General features: G+C 33.0%; 4 protein-coding genes and 1 non-coding gene across 16 annotated transcripts; 1 reads left to right on the forward strand and 4 right to left on the reverse strand.

Moving 5' to 3' along the window:
• Positions 1–3,683: 3,683 nt before the first annotated feature.
• Positions 3,684–4,651, reverse strand: LOC104704547 (putative F-box protein At3g16210). Its single transcript, XM_087458426.1, has one exon. It carries the CDS (start codon positions 4,602–4,604, stop codon positions 3,684–3,686), a length of 921 nt encoding a protein of 306 aa, XP_087314552.1. The 5' UTR covers positions 4,605–4,651.
• A 294-nt stretch (positions 4,652–4,945) lies between these two features.
• On the reverse strand, positions 4,946–7,384 carry LOC104700990 (uncharacterized). Of its 11 annotated transcripts, none has more exons than XR_015562714.1 (8): positions 7,131–7,373; positions 6,903–7,012; positions 6,423–6,601; positions 6,242–6,301; positions 5,806–5,978; positions 5,639–5,726; positions 5,435–5,547; positions 4,946–5,229 (listed from the first exon to the last, which is right to left on the reverse strand). XR_015562714.1 is itself a non-coding variant. In XM_087460095.1 (8 exons), exons 1-7 carry the CDS (start codon positions 7,344–7,346, stop codon positions 5,449–5,451), a joined length of 930 nt encoding a protein of 309 aa, XP_087316221.1. In that variant the 5' UTR covers positions 7,347–7,373; the 3' UTR covers positions 4,946–5,229; positions 5,435–5,448. The 11 variants fall into 11 exon arrangements, 5 of the variants coding, with proteins under 5 accessions (XP_087316221.1, XP_087316224.1, XP_087316223.1 ...); XR_015562711.1 differs by having other exon boundaries at positions 6,242–6,321; XR_015562712.1 differs by having other exon boundaries at positions 5,639–5,733; positions 6,242–6,321.
• Positions 7,385–9,302: 1,918 nt separating this feature from the next.
• On the forward strand, positions 9,303–11,077 carry LOC104700992 (uncharacterized). 2 transcript variants are annotated; one of them, XM_019227636.2, is made up of 7 exons: positions 9,303–9,681; positions 9,767–9,928; positions 10,159–10,302; positions 10,386–10,448; positions 10,535–10,561; positions 10,657–10,752; positions 10,836–11,077. In XM_019227636.2, the coding sequence occupies exons 1-7, from the start codon at positions 9,481–9,483 to the stop codon at positions 11,034–11,036; spliced, it is 894 nt and encodes a 297-aa protein (XP_019083181.2). In that variant the 5' UTR covers positions 9,303–9,480; the 3' UTR covers positions 11,037–11,077. The 2 variants fall into 2 exon arrangements, with proteins under 2 accessions (XP_019083181.2, XP_019083182.2); XM_019227637.2 differs by having other exon boundaries at positions 9,371–9,681; positions 10,386–10,442.
• Positions 9,354–9,426, reverse strand: TRNAA-UGC (transfer RNA alanine (anticodon UGC)). Its single transcript has one exon. It is a non-coding gene; the product is annotated as a tRNA-Ala (tRNA).
• Positions 11,059–12,010, reverse strand: LOC104700991 (putative histone H2AXb). The gene is made up of 2 exons (XM_010416613.3): positions 11,706–12,010; positions 11,059–11,420 (listed from the first exon to the last, which is right to left on the reverse strand). Exons 1-2 carry the CDS (start codon positions 11,910–11,912, stop codon positions 11,199–11,201), a joined length of 429 nt encoding a protein of 142 aa, XP_010414915.1. The 5' UTR covers positions 11,913–12,010; the 3' UTR covers positions 11,059–11,198.
• Positions 12,011–19,785: the final 7,775 nt, after the last annotated feature.

Raw genomic sequence — 19,785 nt, forward strand, 5'->3', positions numbered from 1 at the left:
TCAGGTTTCTTTTTAGTTACTCTCTAAGCTTTGTATATATAACACTGTGTGTAAACCTTGAGTGATTGATAGTGGATGTCTGTGGGAGAAGATTCCCACACGAGATGTACCCTCTGCATGAGGGGAACTCGTTAAATCTATGTGTTATGTTTATGTTATGCAAACTGATCTGTGAAGTAGACGAGGAGTAGGGGCAGAGTCGCAGTATGCGGTTCACTACAGAGGTGAATCGGCTTCTGCGATTCTCAACACATGATAATTTTAGGAGGTGGAGTTTCCATTTGCCCTGGATAATCACCATGCAAAAGAGATGCAACTAATTGTGGAGTACCTTGTCTCTTATTGTTGCTTGAACTTTGATTAGCTCGAGAGCAAGTATGCATCTTGTTGTGCCTTCTTATCTAGAAAATCTTCGACTCTGGAATCCTAGAAGCTCGTAAACCCCAATTACATCCTTCCTTAGTACATTTTAGCATGTAACGCACCTTGTCCGACTTTACTATTGTAAAACTAAAACAATTAACGAATGAAGCTCTATCCACCACATCTTGCAATGCCTTCTTGTTTGGAAATTCTTGAAGTTTACTGAAAGCCAAACCGTCATCCCATGGGTCAATATACTTACATAGTTCTACAACAGGTTGTGGCTTAGAATATTCATCACCTTCATCACCCTCTTTAGTAGAATCACCCTCTACAACCTTCCCTTGTTCTTTGTCTACGTAGACAACAATGGTGTTAGGTGCGATTTCATCTTCCTTTTCAAAGTTCATACCAACAGAACTCCGGTCCACTATGGGCACTATGGGCCCTGTGGGCACTTACTCAGGCTGAGGCTCGGAAGGGATAATGTTCACAAACAACATACATCTTCGCTTCTCATAATCAACGAAGTCTAGATAAACATTAACATCCTCATCATCATTAAGCTCACAATGTTTCGATGTTTCGATGTTTCTACCGTTTCTACCACTAGTGGATTGTAGCTCAACTTCAAATTCACGTTACTTTCAACAAACTCAATCTTCATGTGTACTACTACTAGTTTTACCAGTTTCACCACCTTCTCTCTCCTATCAAAATCGAACGGAATGGTTTCGGGTTCTAATGGTTCTAATCCAATCTCTGTAATTCACTACGATTCAAACACTGAAATCCAAATCCATTTCTTATCTACTAGATAGCTCAATTGACCCATAAACCTCCCTAAAACACCTAATGTGCTAAGCAATCTTCAATCCAAATCCAATTCAATTTTTAAAATTTTAAATCAAGAAACAAAATCAATCGAAAAGTACTCTAATGTGAAAAACGAACCTGCATTTTGAAGGAGAACGAAAAAATAAAAAACAACAATGGAGCTCCGATGACGGAGTACTGGCCGGCGGCTGATCCGAAGAGAACGAGGACGTCGAGCTGGTTTTTTTTCTTTTTGGTTTCTGTTTTTTTTTTGGTTTTAAAACAATTAAATCACGTAAAACCGTTTTCACACATATGTTTGAAAGAGAGGGGAATATGAAGAATAGAGAGGGAGATAGGAGATTAGTAAAAACATTATAGGGACTTTTGAGACTCTGCCTCGTTAAGTTGTGTGCATTATATCTAAACATCTTGTAAAAATGAAATAGATAGGGAGTTTCAAGTTGTGAGTAAAGTGTTTTAATGATATATATTATTAGAAGAAAATACTTAATAGTTTTAATAGGTTATTGCATTTGCCCCATGATGTAATAATTTTACTTCAATTAAATTATCAATCCACAATTTGTATTAATCAACTCACTAAGAATACACAAAGATGCTCAATCTAAACTTAAAAGGAATTGGTTTATTGTAACAGTCTTAACTAACAAAATGGATTAAAGAGAGAGAACAAAGCAAACTCAAAGCAATAAAAACTCAAAACAAACAAGGACACAACTAAGAAACAGTCTTTAAATCAAGATTAAACAAGTGAACCTTGGGCAAGGTAATTGACTTGGGAGATGGGCAAGGTAATTGACTTGGGAGATAGCTAACCAATCCTAGATGCTTAAGCAACAATCAAGAACAATCCTATGGCTAAGAACACTTAAACAAACCAATCCATTTCCATGATAGAGATCCTATGCTAATCAAGTGATAATCAACAATTTCCAAAGGCAATCACAAGGTAAGCATGCATTATAAACAAGTCTAAATACCACTAAGCACCCTAATCATCAATTTCCATTGGCTAGGAATGCAAAGCTCTTGATTAATTTGGTTCAGGAATTTCATCAAACACCTTATGGGCATGGAAATCCAAATATCTAGATTCAAGCTTGATCAAGGCTATCTAGCATTATTAACACTAATCAAGATAGGAAACACATAAATAAGCCTTAAACATCAAAGATCAATCATCTATCTCCCTAATCTACCAAGCCCAAAGTTCTAAGGATCTACTCACTCATCATCATGATCACACAAAGGAAAGAGTTTGATCTTTGAGAAATCATAATAAGAGATTGTAGATAAAGAGATTTGAAGAAGAAATTGCTATTATAAACTTAGAAGTACTCAATCAATCCACAAACCAAGAGTAAACAAGTTTAAGAACCCTAAAAGCTGCTAAACAAGAGATAAGATAAAGATATGTCTCCCCTTAATAGGGTTAGAGTATTTATAGGAAAACAGAAAAGGACCCGGATCAACCCAAAACAAACTGGGTCAAACCCGGGTTAAGGATAAAACAAGTGTGGACTAAAGTGAACCGGGCAAGCCTTGGCCGGCTGAGATGGCCGATTGGGACAGCCGGGCACACTTTGGCCGATGATGAAGACCGCTGGTGGTTCCTGATCTTGTGTGTCTCCAGCTCCACCGGTTGTCACTTGGCCGATGATGAAGACCGCTGGAAGTCACACGGCCACGGTTTGGTCGCTGGTCCTGGCCGCGGGTAGCTCCTGTTCGTGGCGTGGAGGATTGATCGGCCAGCTGCTACCCGCGTGAGGTGGCCACTTGCGTCTCCTGTCTTTCATCGTCTTGAGCTCGATCGGCCAACGTTTGGTCGCGTGTGCTGGACCGCTTGCTTATCGCCATGGCCGCGTGCGTCTCCTGTCTTTGACGTCCAAAAGTGGCATCGGTTATCATCTAGCCGACTGGGAGTGACCGATTGGGATGGTCGGGGAGCTCTTGACCGATTGGGATGTTCGTGTGTGCTTCCTGATCCTTTGTCACTTCTTCAGCTTCACTTTTCTTAGCTTCTTTGCTCCAAAACAGGTCCAAATGCTCCAAATGTGGTGAGATTACTCCAAGAACCTGAAAGACAACACACTAGATGCATATGCTCCTAAAACATTCTAGAAAGACAAGATTATGCAACAAAACTATGCATAAACAAGGCTTAAAACTCAACAAAAACACAAGATATCACCCGATAGTGAAAATATTTTGGATTGTTCGCAGAGATCACTTCTTTATGTAAAACAACACCAATAAATCTTTTTAGAGGATCATATAATCTAAATTTATAATTTAAAATAGGTAAGCCATACAATTTCTCTTTTCAAACTGAATGAAATAACCATAAGATATTTGTTGCATAAATTATTATAATTAATTAGAACCAATCTATATATATATATAGATATATATAACATTCTTGACACATAAGACATAACTATAGAAACTATTGTCATAGTACATACTTTGTACTCATATAGTCATATTGTCATACATCTTAACCCTTTCAAAGAACTACCAATTAATGGAACTTCAGTGAACTTCTCTCGCATCTCGTTATACACCAAAAGCTTGTCTTCTCCATTTCTTACCACTATGAAGAGTTCATCGTTTCTTGCTATACACGCAAACTCAACAGCAAATTTCTCGTTTCTTGCTAAGCACGGTAAACCAACATCAAACTTTTTGAATTCTTTAACATTGTCCTTCATATAGATCCACGGGTCAATGTTCCACTGCATAATCTTCTTGTCTCTTGATCTTGTTGGACGCCACAAGCAAATGTCATTATCTAGACACGGGTAATGATCGATAACCCATAGCTCCCCCCTCGAAACACCTAACCATGAACTGAGTTTCGACTTAGTGTACATGGGAAATAAAAGTTCTTGGTACTCTTCGTTGGCGAAATCGAAACACAGGATGGTGTTTTTCCTTGGTGGGTTTTTGTTGTGAGACCGGTCTGCTATCCAATACATACAGTGTTCCACAACCGTACCGGTCCGGTCTTTAAATTTGCAATGGAGAGAAATGTTTGGTACACTTTCTCTCCAAATGCCTCCTTTCAATGCATAAATATAGATTTTGGAACTGATTATCATCACAATCTTGTAATCATCAGAAAGCCAGTCATAACCAAATCCAAAAAGATTTGTGGTTTGGCCCGGTTCAACCATTGGTATTCTCATGAATTCTTCCGAACCTATTTTCCAGATCGCTAGCTCACTGTTGTTAAGAGTCAGACAAATCATTCCACGAGAATGAAGAATACATACCGGTTCGGTTTTGGCCGGTAATGTAAAGGGCAAGTCGAGCTTCAACGACATTGTTTCGTTGAGGTCAAGAAGGTATAAACCATCTTTGTGCAATGAAATGAGATGAGATGATTGTTGATTCGACATAGGAAAATTGATCAAAATATGATATATCTTATTACTATGAACAACAAACAAGTCATTATATAGTTTGCTCATGTACAGTTCTCATTTATTGATATTGAGAGCGTGCTTATACAACTAATGCTTTTAGTTATTGCTTCACAATTGTTTTTGGATTCGGAAATCCATATACATTAAGTAAAATTTCTTATACACTACGTAGATAGGCAACTTCAATCTTTAAACAAGCCCGAAACCTTCCAATTCTAGCATAACTTCTTAAAACATGTATTAAACTTAAGACACGACCAAAAAAAAACACAAAGACGGTCAAAGAAGAGAAATTAAACAAAACAAATACTAGATGAAGGAAAAAAACCGTGATGATCGAATATATGAACACGTGAGGTTACAATTACAGGAATTGCTAACAGAGAAATCAAGATTAGTGAACAAAGAACGCGAACTGCTCATCAAGATTAGTATCAATAATATTAGTACAAAGATAATCCAAAAACTAAACTCTGCAATCTTCATAGATAGTTCAGGTGGTTTAGGCAGTTCCCAAATCAAAAATCAATGTCTTGTAAGGTGCACCAGAAAACATTTTTCATTACTGCTAATTCACAATTATAAAGTACCAAATTACCTGCAAAAAATTTTTAGTAGCACCTTAACTTACATAGTCTTAGATTCTATAGGAGTTGACAGTTACAAGCTGGATAACTTTATTATATCTAACTACACTCAGCATTTTCTATCCTTGTCATAAGCCAATTGATAAAGTTGTAAAATATTTCCGTAGAATTTAAAATCTTTCTAGTCGTTCCATATTGAACCAGATCAGGACTTGCCTTTCCACTTAAGTTTAAAATGGCTTTTGGAACTTCCCATGAACCCAAACTCGGTACATGCTTTTACCCTTTCTCCGATTTACTGCTTTGACACAACAATTTTCAAGCTCCACCTGTACACGAGAATCAAAATATTAAGAGTTTGCTATTCATTCAGATATCAGAATAGATACTCCAATCACAATAAAGAACAAGAAGGTTTACCTCAATGAACCCAGCATCTATAAATAGTTTCCTGACAGTATCGAGACAAAAGAAATAGGAAAGGGTTCCATCTGACCGCACATATTCCCTGAAACCTATAACTTTCTCAGGCTCAAACCGCAGCATAGTCATGTCATATAAGCCTGAATATTAGTTAAAGTGTTTACCCTATTAGTGTCTCTTTATGATGTGATAAAAACTCTTAATGATGGCCTCTTATGCTGATTCAACAATTACCGTAATCTCTGAATAAGAGCAGACCACCAGGTTTGAGCACATTAAAACATTCCTTGATAGCTCTTGGCATTCTTTCTTTAGGCACTGCCGACAATGTAAAAATCTGACATAACAAAAAAAAATTAGGGCAAAAAGAGCCGAGTTTCAGTGAGTGATGTTCACATAGCAAAGCATATAACCCATCTGTAAAGAGCCTAATAGCTAAGAATCAAATTATAAAACGTGAAAGACATATTTTTCGTAATAAATAACATCTATATTGTCACTACCATAACAAATTTCCTGAGATGACTCACAAAATCTAGTTCCACTGAAGAAATATAACATATATGTTTGGTCTTAACAACATGAGCGATGTTCACATACCAGAGTGACAAAATCCACCCCGCCGATGCAGTGTTCATTCAATGAACATCTATAGTTCACCTGCATCCCCACACTCCCTCCTATTAACGAAGATATATAAGACGTACAAGATAAGTAAGACATGTATGAGAGATCAATGAGTATATGTAAAGGGTATGAATTGGTGAAGAAGGACCAAAACCTGAACGGTCTCGACAATTATCACATGCCACCCAATCAGGAAACTCAGAGGTTGAAAAGTCACAGCAGAAAGAATGGAAGTTATCAACAGAAGCAATAACGCGATCAATGTTCTCTTTAGTCCTAACAAGAGCCTCACTGCTACAATCGCAAGCGTATACAGTAATGTTCTTGTTTCCACTGCACAAATCCAAAGATAAAACAGACACAAGTAGATAAGAATAACAGAAAGATTGACAGTTTTACAATAAACCTCATAAAGAGTCATTAACACAAAGTGATTCACTAGTAATCTTACTCCGGCTTCGGGTAAACAAAAGTCTAAGACTCGTATATAAAACATTCAATAAAACAAAAACATATATTCTTATCTTCATCTTGAGCTCAACTAACACTTACAAAATCATACTCAAGGAATCCAAACTATATGCTTAGTATCCGTAAAATCGAAACTGCAAGTGAAGATCGAAGAGAGTTATACCGTAAAATCGGAAGCACGGTGCTGCCATTACCACAACCGACTTCCAAAAGTTTTGAGTTCTCTCCACAAGAAACCAACTCAGGAAACTCCTTCAACAGATACCTTCTTTCCTATACTAGGAAAGACGAATAGTGTCATTCTTAGAATCCAAAAACGGCAAACTGTAACTGAAACTGTTGATTTCAAATCAAACGGATTCTGGAATTCGAAGCTAATCGTTGTGTGTACCTTGAAGAATTTGCCGGAGGAGTGACGGGAGTGAAAATCTTGCCATGGCTGGGAATCTGGTGGAGGAGGATGCTTTTGGGAATAGTGGTGGTGGTATTGATGCTGCTGATGGAGATGGTGGGAGAGAGAAGGATCCTTCTCGACGATATTCTTCAGAAATTCCCATTCGAAATCTTTGGAATGATACTCTCCTGCTTCCTCTCTTTTTTTCTCCATCGTCCGCCCAAGTTTCGATTTCTGCTCTTTCTAGGTTTATTTCCTTTGAGAATTACGGACCGGAGTTAACCACTCTGAACCGTACATTTTAGAAAACCCGTAAACACGGTTTGATTGAAAGGGTTTTGTTTATATTTTACAATAAGGACTTTCCTTGGATATTTCTCTTGTGAATAAAACAAATGGTTATCCCCTATATAACAAAACGGAAGTACTGTACACAACTTTTTTGTGTAGACGATATAATATGGGTTATAAAATTAATTATTTGATTATTTGATAGGTTATAAGTTATATGAGTTGTAACCATTAGTTAAAACTCAATTTGAGATCCTCTTATAAAGGATATTTCAAAAAAATAAAATAAAATCTCCACTGAATATTTAAGTAACAATATATAGGCAACCAAATCTCAAAAATTAATATTATTCACAACAACTTTTAAAAACAATTACTTTTAACCCGGATCCTAAATTTCAACCCGGTTCTTAACTTTTGTTCACAACGATTTCTAAAAACAATCACATAAATTATATTTTATATAACAACCACAATAAAAATAAAAGAAATTTCAATCCGCGCTCTAGCACGGGTCCTAATCTAGTACAACTTTAAATTCATGAACAGTGAACATTTTAGCTAAACATAAATATAATTAGATGATTTGGTATGGTTTTTGTTTCCCTTTGGATTCAGTTTCAGATTTTTGGATATATAAACAATGAATCCTTTTGAATCATACCAAAAAAAAAAAAAGATTAGGTTTTTGAGTCTAGGTATTATTTTAGTTTGGTTTGGTTTGGTTTATTTGCATTTGAACATACATATAACTAGAATATGACCCATGCTAGAGCACGGTTAAAATTCTTTTTGTTTATTTTGTAATTTTTATTCAGAACATTGTATATGTGATTATTTTATTTGTTTTTAAATTTTTTTTTGGATCAAGCACTATGTCATGAAATCATGTGATGCAAGCAACATCTATTTTGTAAGATCTATTCTATTAGATCTAGATTTTGACCCTCGATATACCGCATATTAAGTTGTATAATATTGTTGATTTTCTTTGATTTGTTTAGTGTTTAAAATTATATATTGTATTTTGATTGTTAATTATATGACTTAACTCATAGTATATTGTATATTAATTTTGAGACCAAATATGTAACGTATGTTTCCAAAATCATTTTAACCGAGATAAGAAAGTGGTTGGGTTGGAAGAAATAGAAGAGGTAACATGATTATGTGGAAACCGGAGAAGTAGATATCAACCATTTTCCATTGTAAAGAAGAAAGACTGAGGAGAAAATAGAGAAGCTACATGATACGATATCACTCAGGAAATTGACAAATATTATTTTTTAAGTATTAACAAATATAATTATGTTGTGAAAATATTAACAAATATAATCATGTTGTGAAAATATAATTTTTAAGTATTATATTTTTATAACCAACAAATGACCCAAATCCAATTTTAATAACAGATTTTTTCATATAATATTTTATGTGGATTTTATTCTATTTCTTTAATTGTCTAACATTATATATGATTGTGTAAATACTCTATTAGTCGTGTTTAATAGAAAAAGATTTTGTTAAAGATTTGTTTTTATTATTTCATTTGTCTATATATATTTTTCTTTAAGTTGTATTATTCTTTAGAATATAATCTTTAAGTGTATTTATTGCTAGTAATTAATAATAATGTAGGTAAAATAATTATTTTAAACCCTAAATCTCCGTATAACTAACGAAGCTAACCCATATGACATATTTGTAACCAACTAATGAATCAAATAATAACTATAACTTTATAACCTATAACTATTATATTGTCTACCAAAAAGAAGTTGTGTACATCCGGAATATTAAATAGGGGATTAAATTTTAATTTGCTAAGATTGGCAAAAATCTGCTGGTATAATTCTTGAATGATTCCAGTGATTTTTTGTTTCTTTTTTTATTAGGAAAATTTTAGTATTTTATAATTAAAAAAAAAAGTGGAGATGCGGGGGATCGAACCCCGTGCCTCTCGCATGCAAAGCGAGCGCTCTACCATTTGAGCTACATCCCCATCGTTGCTTCAAGACAATTCACTTTTACTAAATTCAAAAAACCACAAATCAGTATGAACTTTACCTCTTCTTATCTCCTCCAACCCAGCCGCTTACTAGTGGTCGGAGCTAGATCTCCGGTGGACCGTCGCCGGAGATCACTTGAGAGAGTGAGTAAAGAACTCTCGAGAGGCAATTACGAAACTGCTCTCTCTCTCGTCAAACAACTCAAGGGCAAACGTGGCTGCCTCACAGCTTTCGGCTCTGCTAAACTGGTCTCTCTCTCTCATCTCTATCTCTCATGCTTTTCTTTTTTTTCAAAAAATCATGTCTAATTCCATCTTTTTGTGTGTGATTTAGCTTCCAAAGAAATTAGATATGAGTAGCAAAACTCATCTCCGGTCGTTGATTGATTCGGTCTCAAGAAGCATTGAATCTGTTTATGTTGAAGATTCAGTGAGAATATCTAAAGAGGAAAAAACAAAAACTTCATCTGAAGAAGATTGGTTCGCTGTTGTTCAGGTGAACATCTTTTTGAGTTTTTTTGTTACAAATTAAAGTATGTGATTACAAATTTATCTAAGTAGCTCTCCTAGCTTCGAACTTAACATGTTTGTATTGCCTTTACTTTTAACTTAACATTGTTGTAAAGTGATGATTGAAGAAATTTATCTAAGTAGCTCTCATAGCTTCCAATGTTGTTTGTTTTGGTGATGAGATCATATCACTTTCTTGTTTTGCGACGTCTGCAGCATGAATCTGGGCATTTTCTGGTTGGTTACTTGCTTGGAGTTCTTCCAAGACACTATGAAGTGCCAACATTGGAAGCTGTTACGCAGAATGTGTCCAGTGTGACCGGGAGAGTAGAATTTGTGGGCTTCGAGTTCCTCAAACAAGTAAGTGGTTTGTTTGTTTTTCATATTTCAAATTGTGAGCTTGTCTATGTCCCAAACCACTAGAAGTTATGTTATTACCGCAGGTCGGTGCTGCAAACCAGCTAATGAAAGATGATATGGACGGCCGAATGAATCTATCGGTATCTGTATGTTATATACTTGCATATATATAATATCTCTGTTGTGTTTGTGTATCTTTTTAACTTGATACTTCTGTTCTTCTGCAATGTAGGATACTCAAGGCAATATCTCATCCAAGGTAACATTTCCTTAAACGTAACTGTAATGAGTGATTTTTTTTTGTTATAGCTCGAAGTGTTTCTGTAATGGATTGGTTACATCTGTTGAATGCAGACACTGAACAACTTTTCATGTGTGATACTTGGAGGAATGGTAGCCGAACATTTACTATTCGGATACTCAGAAGGTTTCTACTCAGATGTTGTCAAGGTTTACACAAACTCAAAGCCTATTCTAGTGTGAAGACTACTCTTCTAGTTCTAATGTACATTTGTGAATTGGTGTTGTTGCAGTTAAACGATGTTCTGGGATGGTTAGGATTCACAGAAACCGAAAAGGAGTCTCATATCAGATGGGCTGTTTCAAACACTGTCTCCTTATTACATTCTTACAGAGAAGCAAGAGTTCCACTTGCAGAAGCCATGGCTAAAGCCAAACCTATTGGTTCTTGTATGGAAGCAATTGAATCTGCTATACCAAAACCCACATTTTGATCTTCTTAATGAACTAAATAAGTATCAAACCATATTCATCACTCGATTTGCAAACACATTTTTAAAGTAATATGAAATCTCAAAACTGTTGTAGAACAGAGAGACCAGTCTATGTTACAAGCATAAAACTCAAACAAAGAGAGTAACCATCATATTAAAGAATCAAAACTCCTGAGAAGCGGATCCGATATCGCCTTTGTTCTTTCCAACCTTTGATGGGAGAAGTGTCTGATGAATGTTAGGCAAAACACCTCCATTAGCAATTGTAACACTTCCCAGAAGCTTACTAAGCTCTTCATCGTTCCTTACAGCGAGCTGAATGTGTCGTGGTACAATACGGGTCTTCTTGTTATCCCTTGCTGCGTTTCCAGCTAGTTCCAATACCTATATATGATCATATCAAACATCATATTAAAAATCAGACTACAGGGACCATACCATTGAATCATCAGTATCAGCTAAATCATGAACAATACGCAAAGATCCAGAAATCAGAAGATTAGCAAACTTCTAGTGATAGATCAAACACGATTAAGTAAAAAAACAGAGATTTGAGTAATCACATAATAAAAGATTCTCATCATTGACTAGACTAAACACGATTTTGCAATTGAAAAATCAAAGGCAACTACGAAATCGAAATCGAGAAATGAGAAGATTGCTCGTTACCTCAGCGGCGAGGTACTCGAGAACGGCGGAGAGATAAACAGGAGCACCGGCACCGACACGTTCGGCGTATTTACCGGCTTTAAGGAATCTAGCGATCCTACCAACTGGAAACTGAAGACCAGCTTTGGAAGATCGAGAAACGGACTTTGTAGCTTTTGGCTTTCCTCTGCCACCTTTGGTTGTTCCACTGCCGGCGCCGGAGCTCATTTTTTTTTTTTTTAATCGGAAGATTAATTTGAAGAGGCGATTGAAAAAAAATGAGTAGAGAGAGGGAGAGAAGGCTGAGTAAATTTGTGAGTGGAGTTGATTTTAGGGTTTTGAGGGTGGTTTCTTATATATACTGTTGAGAGGATGGATTGTCATTGGTTAGTGAGTGACTCACGCGGATTGCCAGCGTGGCACTATTGCTTTAGTTCTCGCGGGTTTTTTTTTTGGTTACGCGTCTTTCCAAAATAGTGGGGTGCAAAATGGAACGAACGGTTACGATTAGATAAAATACCCAAATCCGGAAAAACCAACTAAAACCAAACTGAACCAAATCAAATTGAACTAAACAGTCATAAAAAATTTCAATTTGGTACTAAACTTTTTTATCTAAATTATCCGAAGTGAACCGAGGACATCCAAAAATTTACACTGAAATGTATATATTTTTTTCACCGAAAGTTAGATTTTATTATTCAAGAATTAATATTGTCATTTGTCAAACTACAGTTGATCTTTTAACCAGAAAATAATATATATATATATATATATATATATATTTGGCAAGTCTTGGGAGTTGATCACTTGCCATGTAGTCGCTGCAAGGAATAATTAAAATGTTACATTTGGCCTTTTAAAAGTATTATAAGAATGTCATTGCATATATTTGTAAATAATTTTTTAAAAATAAACAATTGATGAATTTATTTTTGGATTTAACAATTAGGATTTGCATATTTTCAAATCTAAACGGTTAAACTAATTTTCTGCTTTGTGTGAACATAGACAATTTGATACATGACATCCAATATCCTAACCAACAAGAAATTTCAAAAGGATATTTTTCAAAAGTTCATAAATTAAACGTCTAAAAGATATGTATAAATACAATTTAGCATTAAATTTTTCAAGTGAAATAAGATGAATTGAACAAGAAAAATTGATGTCTTTTTTTGGGTCAAATTGATGTCTAATTCGATGAATTTAGAAAAGTAAAAAAATTGAATATTATCACATATTTTTTTTATGTCTCTCTATTTTACACATTTTTAGGTATTTTTTTAGTCATGTTTTGCATTGTATAGAGTCCAATTTTAACATTTTTAGGTTTTTAACCTTAGATATTTGCATTCAGGTTGGGTGTTGCATTGTTGCATTGTTATATTTTGGATGAAAACATGTGCTTTGGAACCTTAAAAGAGCAAGAATGAGAAGTAACCCGAGCATTTACCCGATGGTGTGATCGTGCAAGAAAAACAGTCTGAGACCTTAACCCGATCAAGCGGATCTAAACTCAAAAGAATTATCCGAAGCTCAACCCGAGGAGGTGCTCGACCCTAGCCTCGTGTAGATCTTCAGATGATGGATGTGCGACTAGGTCAAAGTATTTCCATATATAAACTCTTTCTTATTTTCTCGAAAAAAGAGACGCCACACACGAGAGAGAGAGAGAGAGAGAGAGCGAGAGCTACACAGGCTACTTCCAGCCGATTTCAACATTTTCTTAGAGAGATTTGTTTTTAGTATTTTTTCCTTTTTCCAGTTTTATAATTCTACTTTCTGTTCTTTATTGTTTTCGATTATACTTATTATTTTTCAATGCAATTCTAATTCATCTCCATTGTCATATTGTTTGTGATGAGATCTAATTAGTGAACCAAAGTTTCTAGGGATGGGATAGGTTAGTAAGCGTTCTTAATCGATTAGGATGTTTTAGATTGACTGTTTATGTGAAAATGCCCTTCTGGATTAGTGTTCTCAATGCTAGTTTCAGACTGAGAGGTTGAGACTAGATCCTAGGCGTTTCCGCACCGAGAGATGTTCGTTGAAAAGCTTGAACCAACTAATGCCAAAGATTTATTCATTTAGCCTAAGAGATTAGATAAGTAATGGATTTATTGACAACAGTGAATCGTATTTTAATGTTTGCTTGGTCATGTTTCTCCAACGAGAGTTTGATAGGGAAGTGATTAAAGTTGATTGTTTCTACTATGAGAGTGAATTAGCAAGGGTTAGAAATTCATTGTCTATAGAATAGATTACTTGAGACATGCAAAATATTATAGGCTGATTAGGAATACTTATGATCTTATTACCCCATCCTTAGGAGCTTTCTTATATCGATTGTTTAAGCTTTTGTCTTTAACTCGACCCCCAACCTGATCTGGTACTCGATCATCAACATCGTGTGGAGCCTCGAGTTGTTTGCATCGTGTACCTCAGTCGAGTAGTTCTTTTCTTTATTCTTTTTATCTCTATTCATATTAGGTTGTTAGTCATAACCCCTTTTAGTGCTTGGTTTGACTTGCATAGATTGATTGTGCATTCTATCAACTAGTATACAACCATTTGGATTGATAACTCTTTGTACTACAACTGCATAGAGAATTGATATCATGAGTGAAAATCCTGTTATCATTCTTCTTATTCAAAATTAATGATGGATGCTCAAAAACACTAACCTGAGTTATTCATAAACAAATATTTTCAAATAAGATAAAAAACTATTGAAAAGATCAAAATCAATGAAAATCCTCATAAAAGTTTAAAAGTATTCAAAGCATAAAGATCTACTTTGTTAAAAAAATACAAACAAACTGATTCTAAGAAGAAAATGTATGAATTTCAAAATTTGTATAGAAAACAAAATTCCAATTTAAAGAAAATAGGTCATTTCAGTTTCATAAAAGTCTTCCGTGATTGGCGATTTGAAACTCAATTATCTCACACAAACCACAAAATAATACTAAGAAGAACCTTTAACTCCACTCAATTAACCAAAATGCATAAGGCATGTTTTTCGCTCTAGACATACCATCCAAATTGATGTCAAATAAGAACAAATCCTCCAAACACAGCTTTCAGCTAAATTGATCAAATATCCTAGATTTATGAGTAAAATAATGTTGTTCATGGAAGAATCCTCTATATAATAAAACGGAAATACACAATTTTTTTTGTAGACTATATTATTTTTATAAATTGATTACAAAATAGGTTACATATTATACATAGGTTGGTTACAATAAAATATTACAGATTAATTGATCAATTTGTGGACTACATGAATATACTTAAGAATATCCCAAAGAATCTTCTTAAAAAAAATATTCCAATAATTTATACAATTTTCAAAAAAAAATCTTGATTATTCCATATATTGTTACACCATATATATTGTTAGGCATAAAAACATATTGTTAGGCGTAAAAAATAAATCAAATCTTAGAAATTAATCACACTTAATCGTGATTTACAAGATTTTATTGTACAGTTGAAAATAAAATCTTAACTAACACCCTTCCAAGCTTTTAATATAAATCATTCAGATCTCTATTCACCAAAATACATCTCTCATATTCATACAAGAAAAAGAAAATAAAATGATAACCGTTTCTCAGTTTACAATGCTAACCATCATATAAATTATATAAATTATATTTTCTTTCAAAATTATAATATAAATAAAAAAAATTTCAACCCGTGCTCTAGCACGGATCCTAATCTAGTCCCCTATATAATAAAACGGAAGTACACAATATGAGTTATAAGATTAATTATTTGATTATTTGATAGGTTATAGGTTATATGAGTTGTAACCATTAGTTAAATCTCGATTTCAGATCCTCTTAAAAGAATATTCCAAAAAAATAAAATAAAATCTCCACAAAATATTTAATGAACCATATATAGGCAACAAAATCTCAAAAATTAATCACTCTTCCGCGGATGAAGAGTGATTTTAGATTATACTAGCAACTATATATCAAAATAACAGAAATAATATTTATTATGATTGATTTGATAAATTTCAAAAAAATTAGGCTAATCCGCGGAACAATAATAAGATATCTAAAAAAAATTCAAGTCATCATATTTAACATGTAATTTTATTGCATAATGTTTTATTCACAACAACTTTTAAAAACAATCACATAAATTATATTTTATATAAAAATTACAATATAAATAAAAGGAATTTCTATATGTGCTCTAGCACGAGTCCAAATTTAGTTACATGTAATAAAACATAAACATGTTTGGCATGATATCTTGAACTGTGAAGAGGCATTCCGAACTGCTTTTTTTCTCCTAACATTTCCCTTTGTGTTTATCCTCACACTTATAACAACTGTCACAATATGTTTTCCCTCATAAATATTAAATATACAAATTCTCTAGTATTTCCTCTCAAATATATTGTTATCATTGATTGTATAATTCTATCAAGTTATTGTGATATTGGGACATAAAGTCTTTACAATTCGATTCATTACACACTACTTTGAGAATACCATGGATATATTTTTGATTTTTTTTTTTTTTTTTTTTGGAACAGAGGATATATTTTAGATTATTACAGGTTTTTAATAATATTTTAAAATATGCAAAATTATCGATTTTTTTTAAGTCTCTCTCTATATATTTATCTATCTATCTATCTACATTTTTATCACATTTTCAAAAGGAAAAATGACTGTCAGCTACTTGAAGTTACGCCAACACATGGCCACACATGTAAACAATATAAATGTTTTGTTAACTACGTGAAATATTGTCATCGCATAAAGACATCCATAAACAAACATAGGTTATGTATAAAACACAATAAACATTCAACTCCGGTGTTTGGTTGGCCAGAATTTGGCGTTGAACAGTATTGACCGACATTGACAAGTGTTGACCGGCGTTTACCAAAAAAATATTTTTTTTTCTTTTTTTCTAAAAATAATAATTTTTTTTTATGTATTTTTGATAATAAATAAAAATGATAAATGATTTGTATAATTTACAAAAATAACAACAAAAAGTTATACGACAAAAAAATATAAGAAAATTATATACCAAAAAAAAAAAAAATTGATATGACAAACAAAATTTGTGGTATATCTAGTAACTAATTTTGTTAATACAGAAAATACACCAAAAATAATATAATAAAACTATATCCTCAAAATTTTGTGTGTAGTAGACTTTTTCATAAAACTGTAACAAATATATACTTTTTTCTTTTAAAAATCATTTTTTATTTTGTATTTTCGAAGATGGGGGTTTTAAATATATTTTTTATTTTTACTTACTAATAAGATTATGTCATTTGAAATATATCCAAGGCATTGCCAACTATTTCTTTGATTTTACAAAACCAACCTTTGATTTTATAAAATCAACTTTTACTTTTAAATTATCTTCTAGATATATGTCTTTCATGTAAATAAATATAATTTTCTAATTTTCTTCCTTTTCCATTTTAAACTTCCAAAGTTTTGATCTTGTTATAGTATAAACGATCAAGATGATAATTTTGCTACATAAATATGATTATACTAGGTTTTCACCCGCGATACACCGCATGACTAAATTATAAATTATTCTATTTTAAATAATAATTTTTAATTTATTTAGTTTTCAAATTCCCAATTAATTAACTTTTATATAATTAATTTATAATTTTGTTTAGAATGTTTTTTTTCTTCTTACGTTTTATACAGTTTATAACCTAATTACATTAAATTTATTATTAGATAGAATATAAAATTTTAAAATACTTAGTTTTGTTTTCTATAATTAAACAGAGGTATATGCATATATGATATGCTAGTGTATATTTTTATGTGTGTACATTTTTTTTTTTGGAATATTAAGAATGTGTTGTAGTATGTATAATATTTTGTAGTTCATATATTAAATAATTTATAAGTTAATTTTCCAAACTTTGACTACAAATATATAGTATATGAAATAAACTAATAGTTTTAGTATTGGTTCTATAGTCCAAACCTGTCATGCTAGACAGTTTCTCAAGGATTTGATGGGGGTGGAAATGGTGCTGTTGTAATATCTTTGGAACCAATGGTAAGTGTCGAGACCGAGTGCAGTTTCTCAAGGATTTGGCGGGAGAAGTCACCACTGCTTGCAGGAGGATGGTTCAGCATAGCGACCAAAGGGTAAGGGTTGAGAGAATGATAGGTTGGGAGCGTCCTCGTGAAAGGTCGACGAAATTGAGTACTGGTGGTGCGTTTAGAGGAAATCCTGGACAGGCTACTGTAGGTGGTGTTTTGCGGGACGTTACCGGGAACTGGGTTAGGGGGTTTGCTCTAAATATTGGGATTTGTTATGCACCTTTAGCTGAACTATGGGGAGTGTATTATGGTTTGCAAATTTCTTGGGAGCGGCAGGTTACCAGGTTGGAACTTGAGCTGGATTCAGAGATGGTGGTCGGATTTCTCAAGACAGGGATCAGTGATGCTCATCTTTTGTCTTTCCTGGTACGTTTGTGTCATGGCTTCTTATCACGAGACTGGATAGTCCGTATATCGCATGTCTATAGGGAAGCTAATCGTCTCGCGAACGGATTGACGAACTATGGCTTTTCATTGCCATTAGGTTTTTATCTGTTAGAGTCTGTCCCAGGTTGTGTCAATGCTTTTTTGCTTGAAGATGTTGGTGGAACTATGTTACCGCAACAAGTTAGATTGTAATTTTAATGCATTTTGAATAAATCCAGGGAGGCTAGCCTCCCTTTTCTTACAAAAAAAAAACAAAAAAACCGCCATGCTAGGCGAATCACGCAACATGTTCAAAGATTTTTAATCCGCAAAAACCCATCATACGAAACTCGTGAAAGTAAAATATATTATAGGAGGCTAAAAGTTATTTTTTATTAAATCAGTTTTTCAACTTTTTAAAAAAAAATAGCTTTTCACTCACCTCCTTATAAACTAAGGAAATAAAATCTGTACACATTTACAATTATGTTTGTTACCTTTCAAAACACTTAGTTTTTATAAAAAAATCGAATATAAGTAGAGTTAATTTATTTATTAAATTAATTATTTAATGTCAATGGCATGCCTGTAAATAAGTGAAAACTTCGGGATTTATTTTATAAATGTCTCCAAAAATGTATAGATAGATAGTATTTTATGGTTCGTCTACTAAAACACCCAAAATAGTTTAGTTAGATATAAGACGAGTTAGATGAGATGTATTACAAAAATTCTAATATGTCTTAACAAACTCATATCTGAAACTGAATTTTTTTTTTTAAGAATTTGTTAAAAATATCCTTTTTGATATACTCTTTTTCAAAAATACCCCCTTTTGATCATTTTAATTTTTGCCCTATTTTAATTCTGAATGACCATTTTACCCTTACATGAAAAATATTTTAATCAATAAAATGAAAAACAAAATTTTCTCGCCAATTTTTTTTTCATTTTTTGGCAGGAAAATTTTTCGATTTTGGCGAGAAATTTTTTTTGGCGAGAACTTATTTTCGATATTAGTGACTGTACATTATTGTTGTCACTCAAAAAAGGGTAATTTGATCATTTTGTAAATCAAGATGGGTAGTTATGAAAATGATCAACATAAAGGGTTATTTTTAAAAAGGGGCATGCAAAAAGGGGTATTTTTGAGAATGCCCTTTTTTTTGTCAAAAATAGAAATTGTTTAAAACTCTTTTAATATGGATTATCTATTATCAAAAATTATAAATACTAATTTATAATTATCAAATTTCACACTATAAGGCCATAAATGGATGCTAATTTTTAAATAAGTTTTTGGATTTAGTTTTTAGATTTTAGATTTTAGATTTTAGTTTCAGATTTTTCCGTTAATTTTTGTTTATAGAAAATCTCAAAAAGATTGGTTTTTGGTTTTTGAGAAAAGTTAACGTAAAGAATCCAAAACTACATTTTATAAATTATGGGATGACTAAAAATCTAGAATCGTGAATGAGTTACTACAACAAAATAGTTTCCCTAAATTTTAGGAAAAACAAAATTTTAAAATCTTGATTGGTATGAAAATGAGTTTTTGAAAAACAAAAACCAAAATCTCTTTCAAAATCTACCAAACATTCAAGGCC

Source organism: Camelina sativa, chromosome 7, assembly GCF_030686135.1.
Source record: "Camelina sativa cultivar CO46 ecotype springtype chromosome 7, ASM3068613v1".
NCBI lineage: Eukaryota > Viridiplantae > Streptophyta > Magnoliopsida > Brassicales > Brassicaceae > Camelina > Camelina sativa.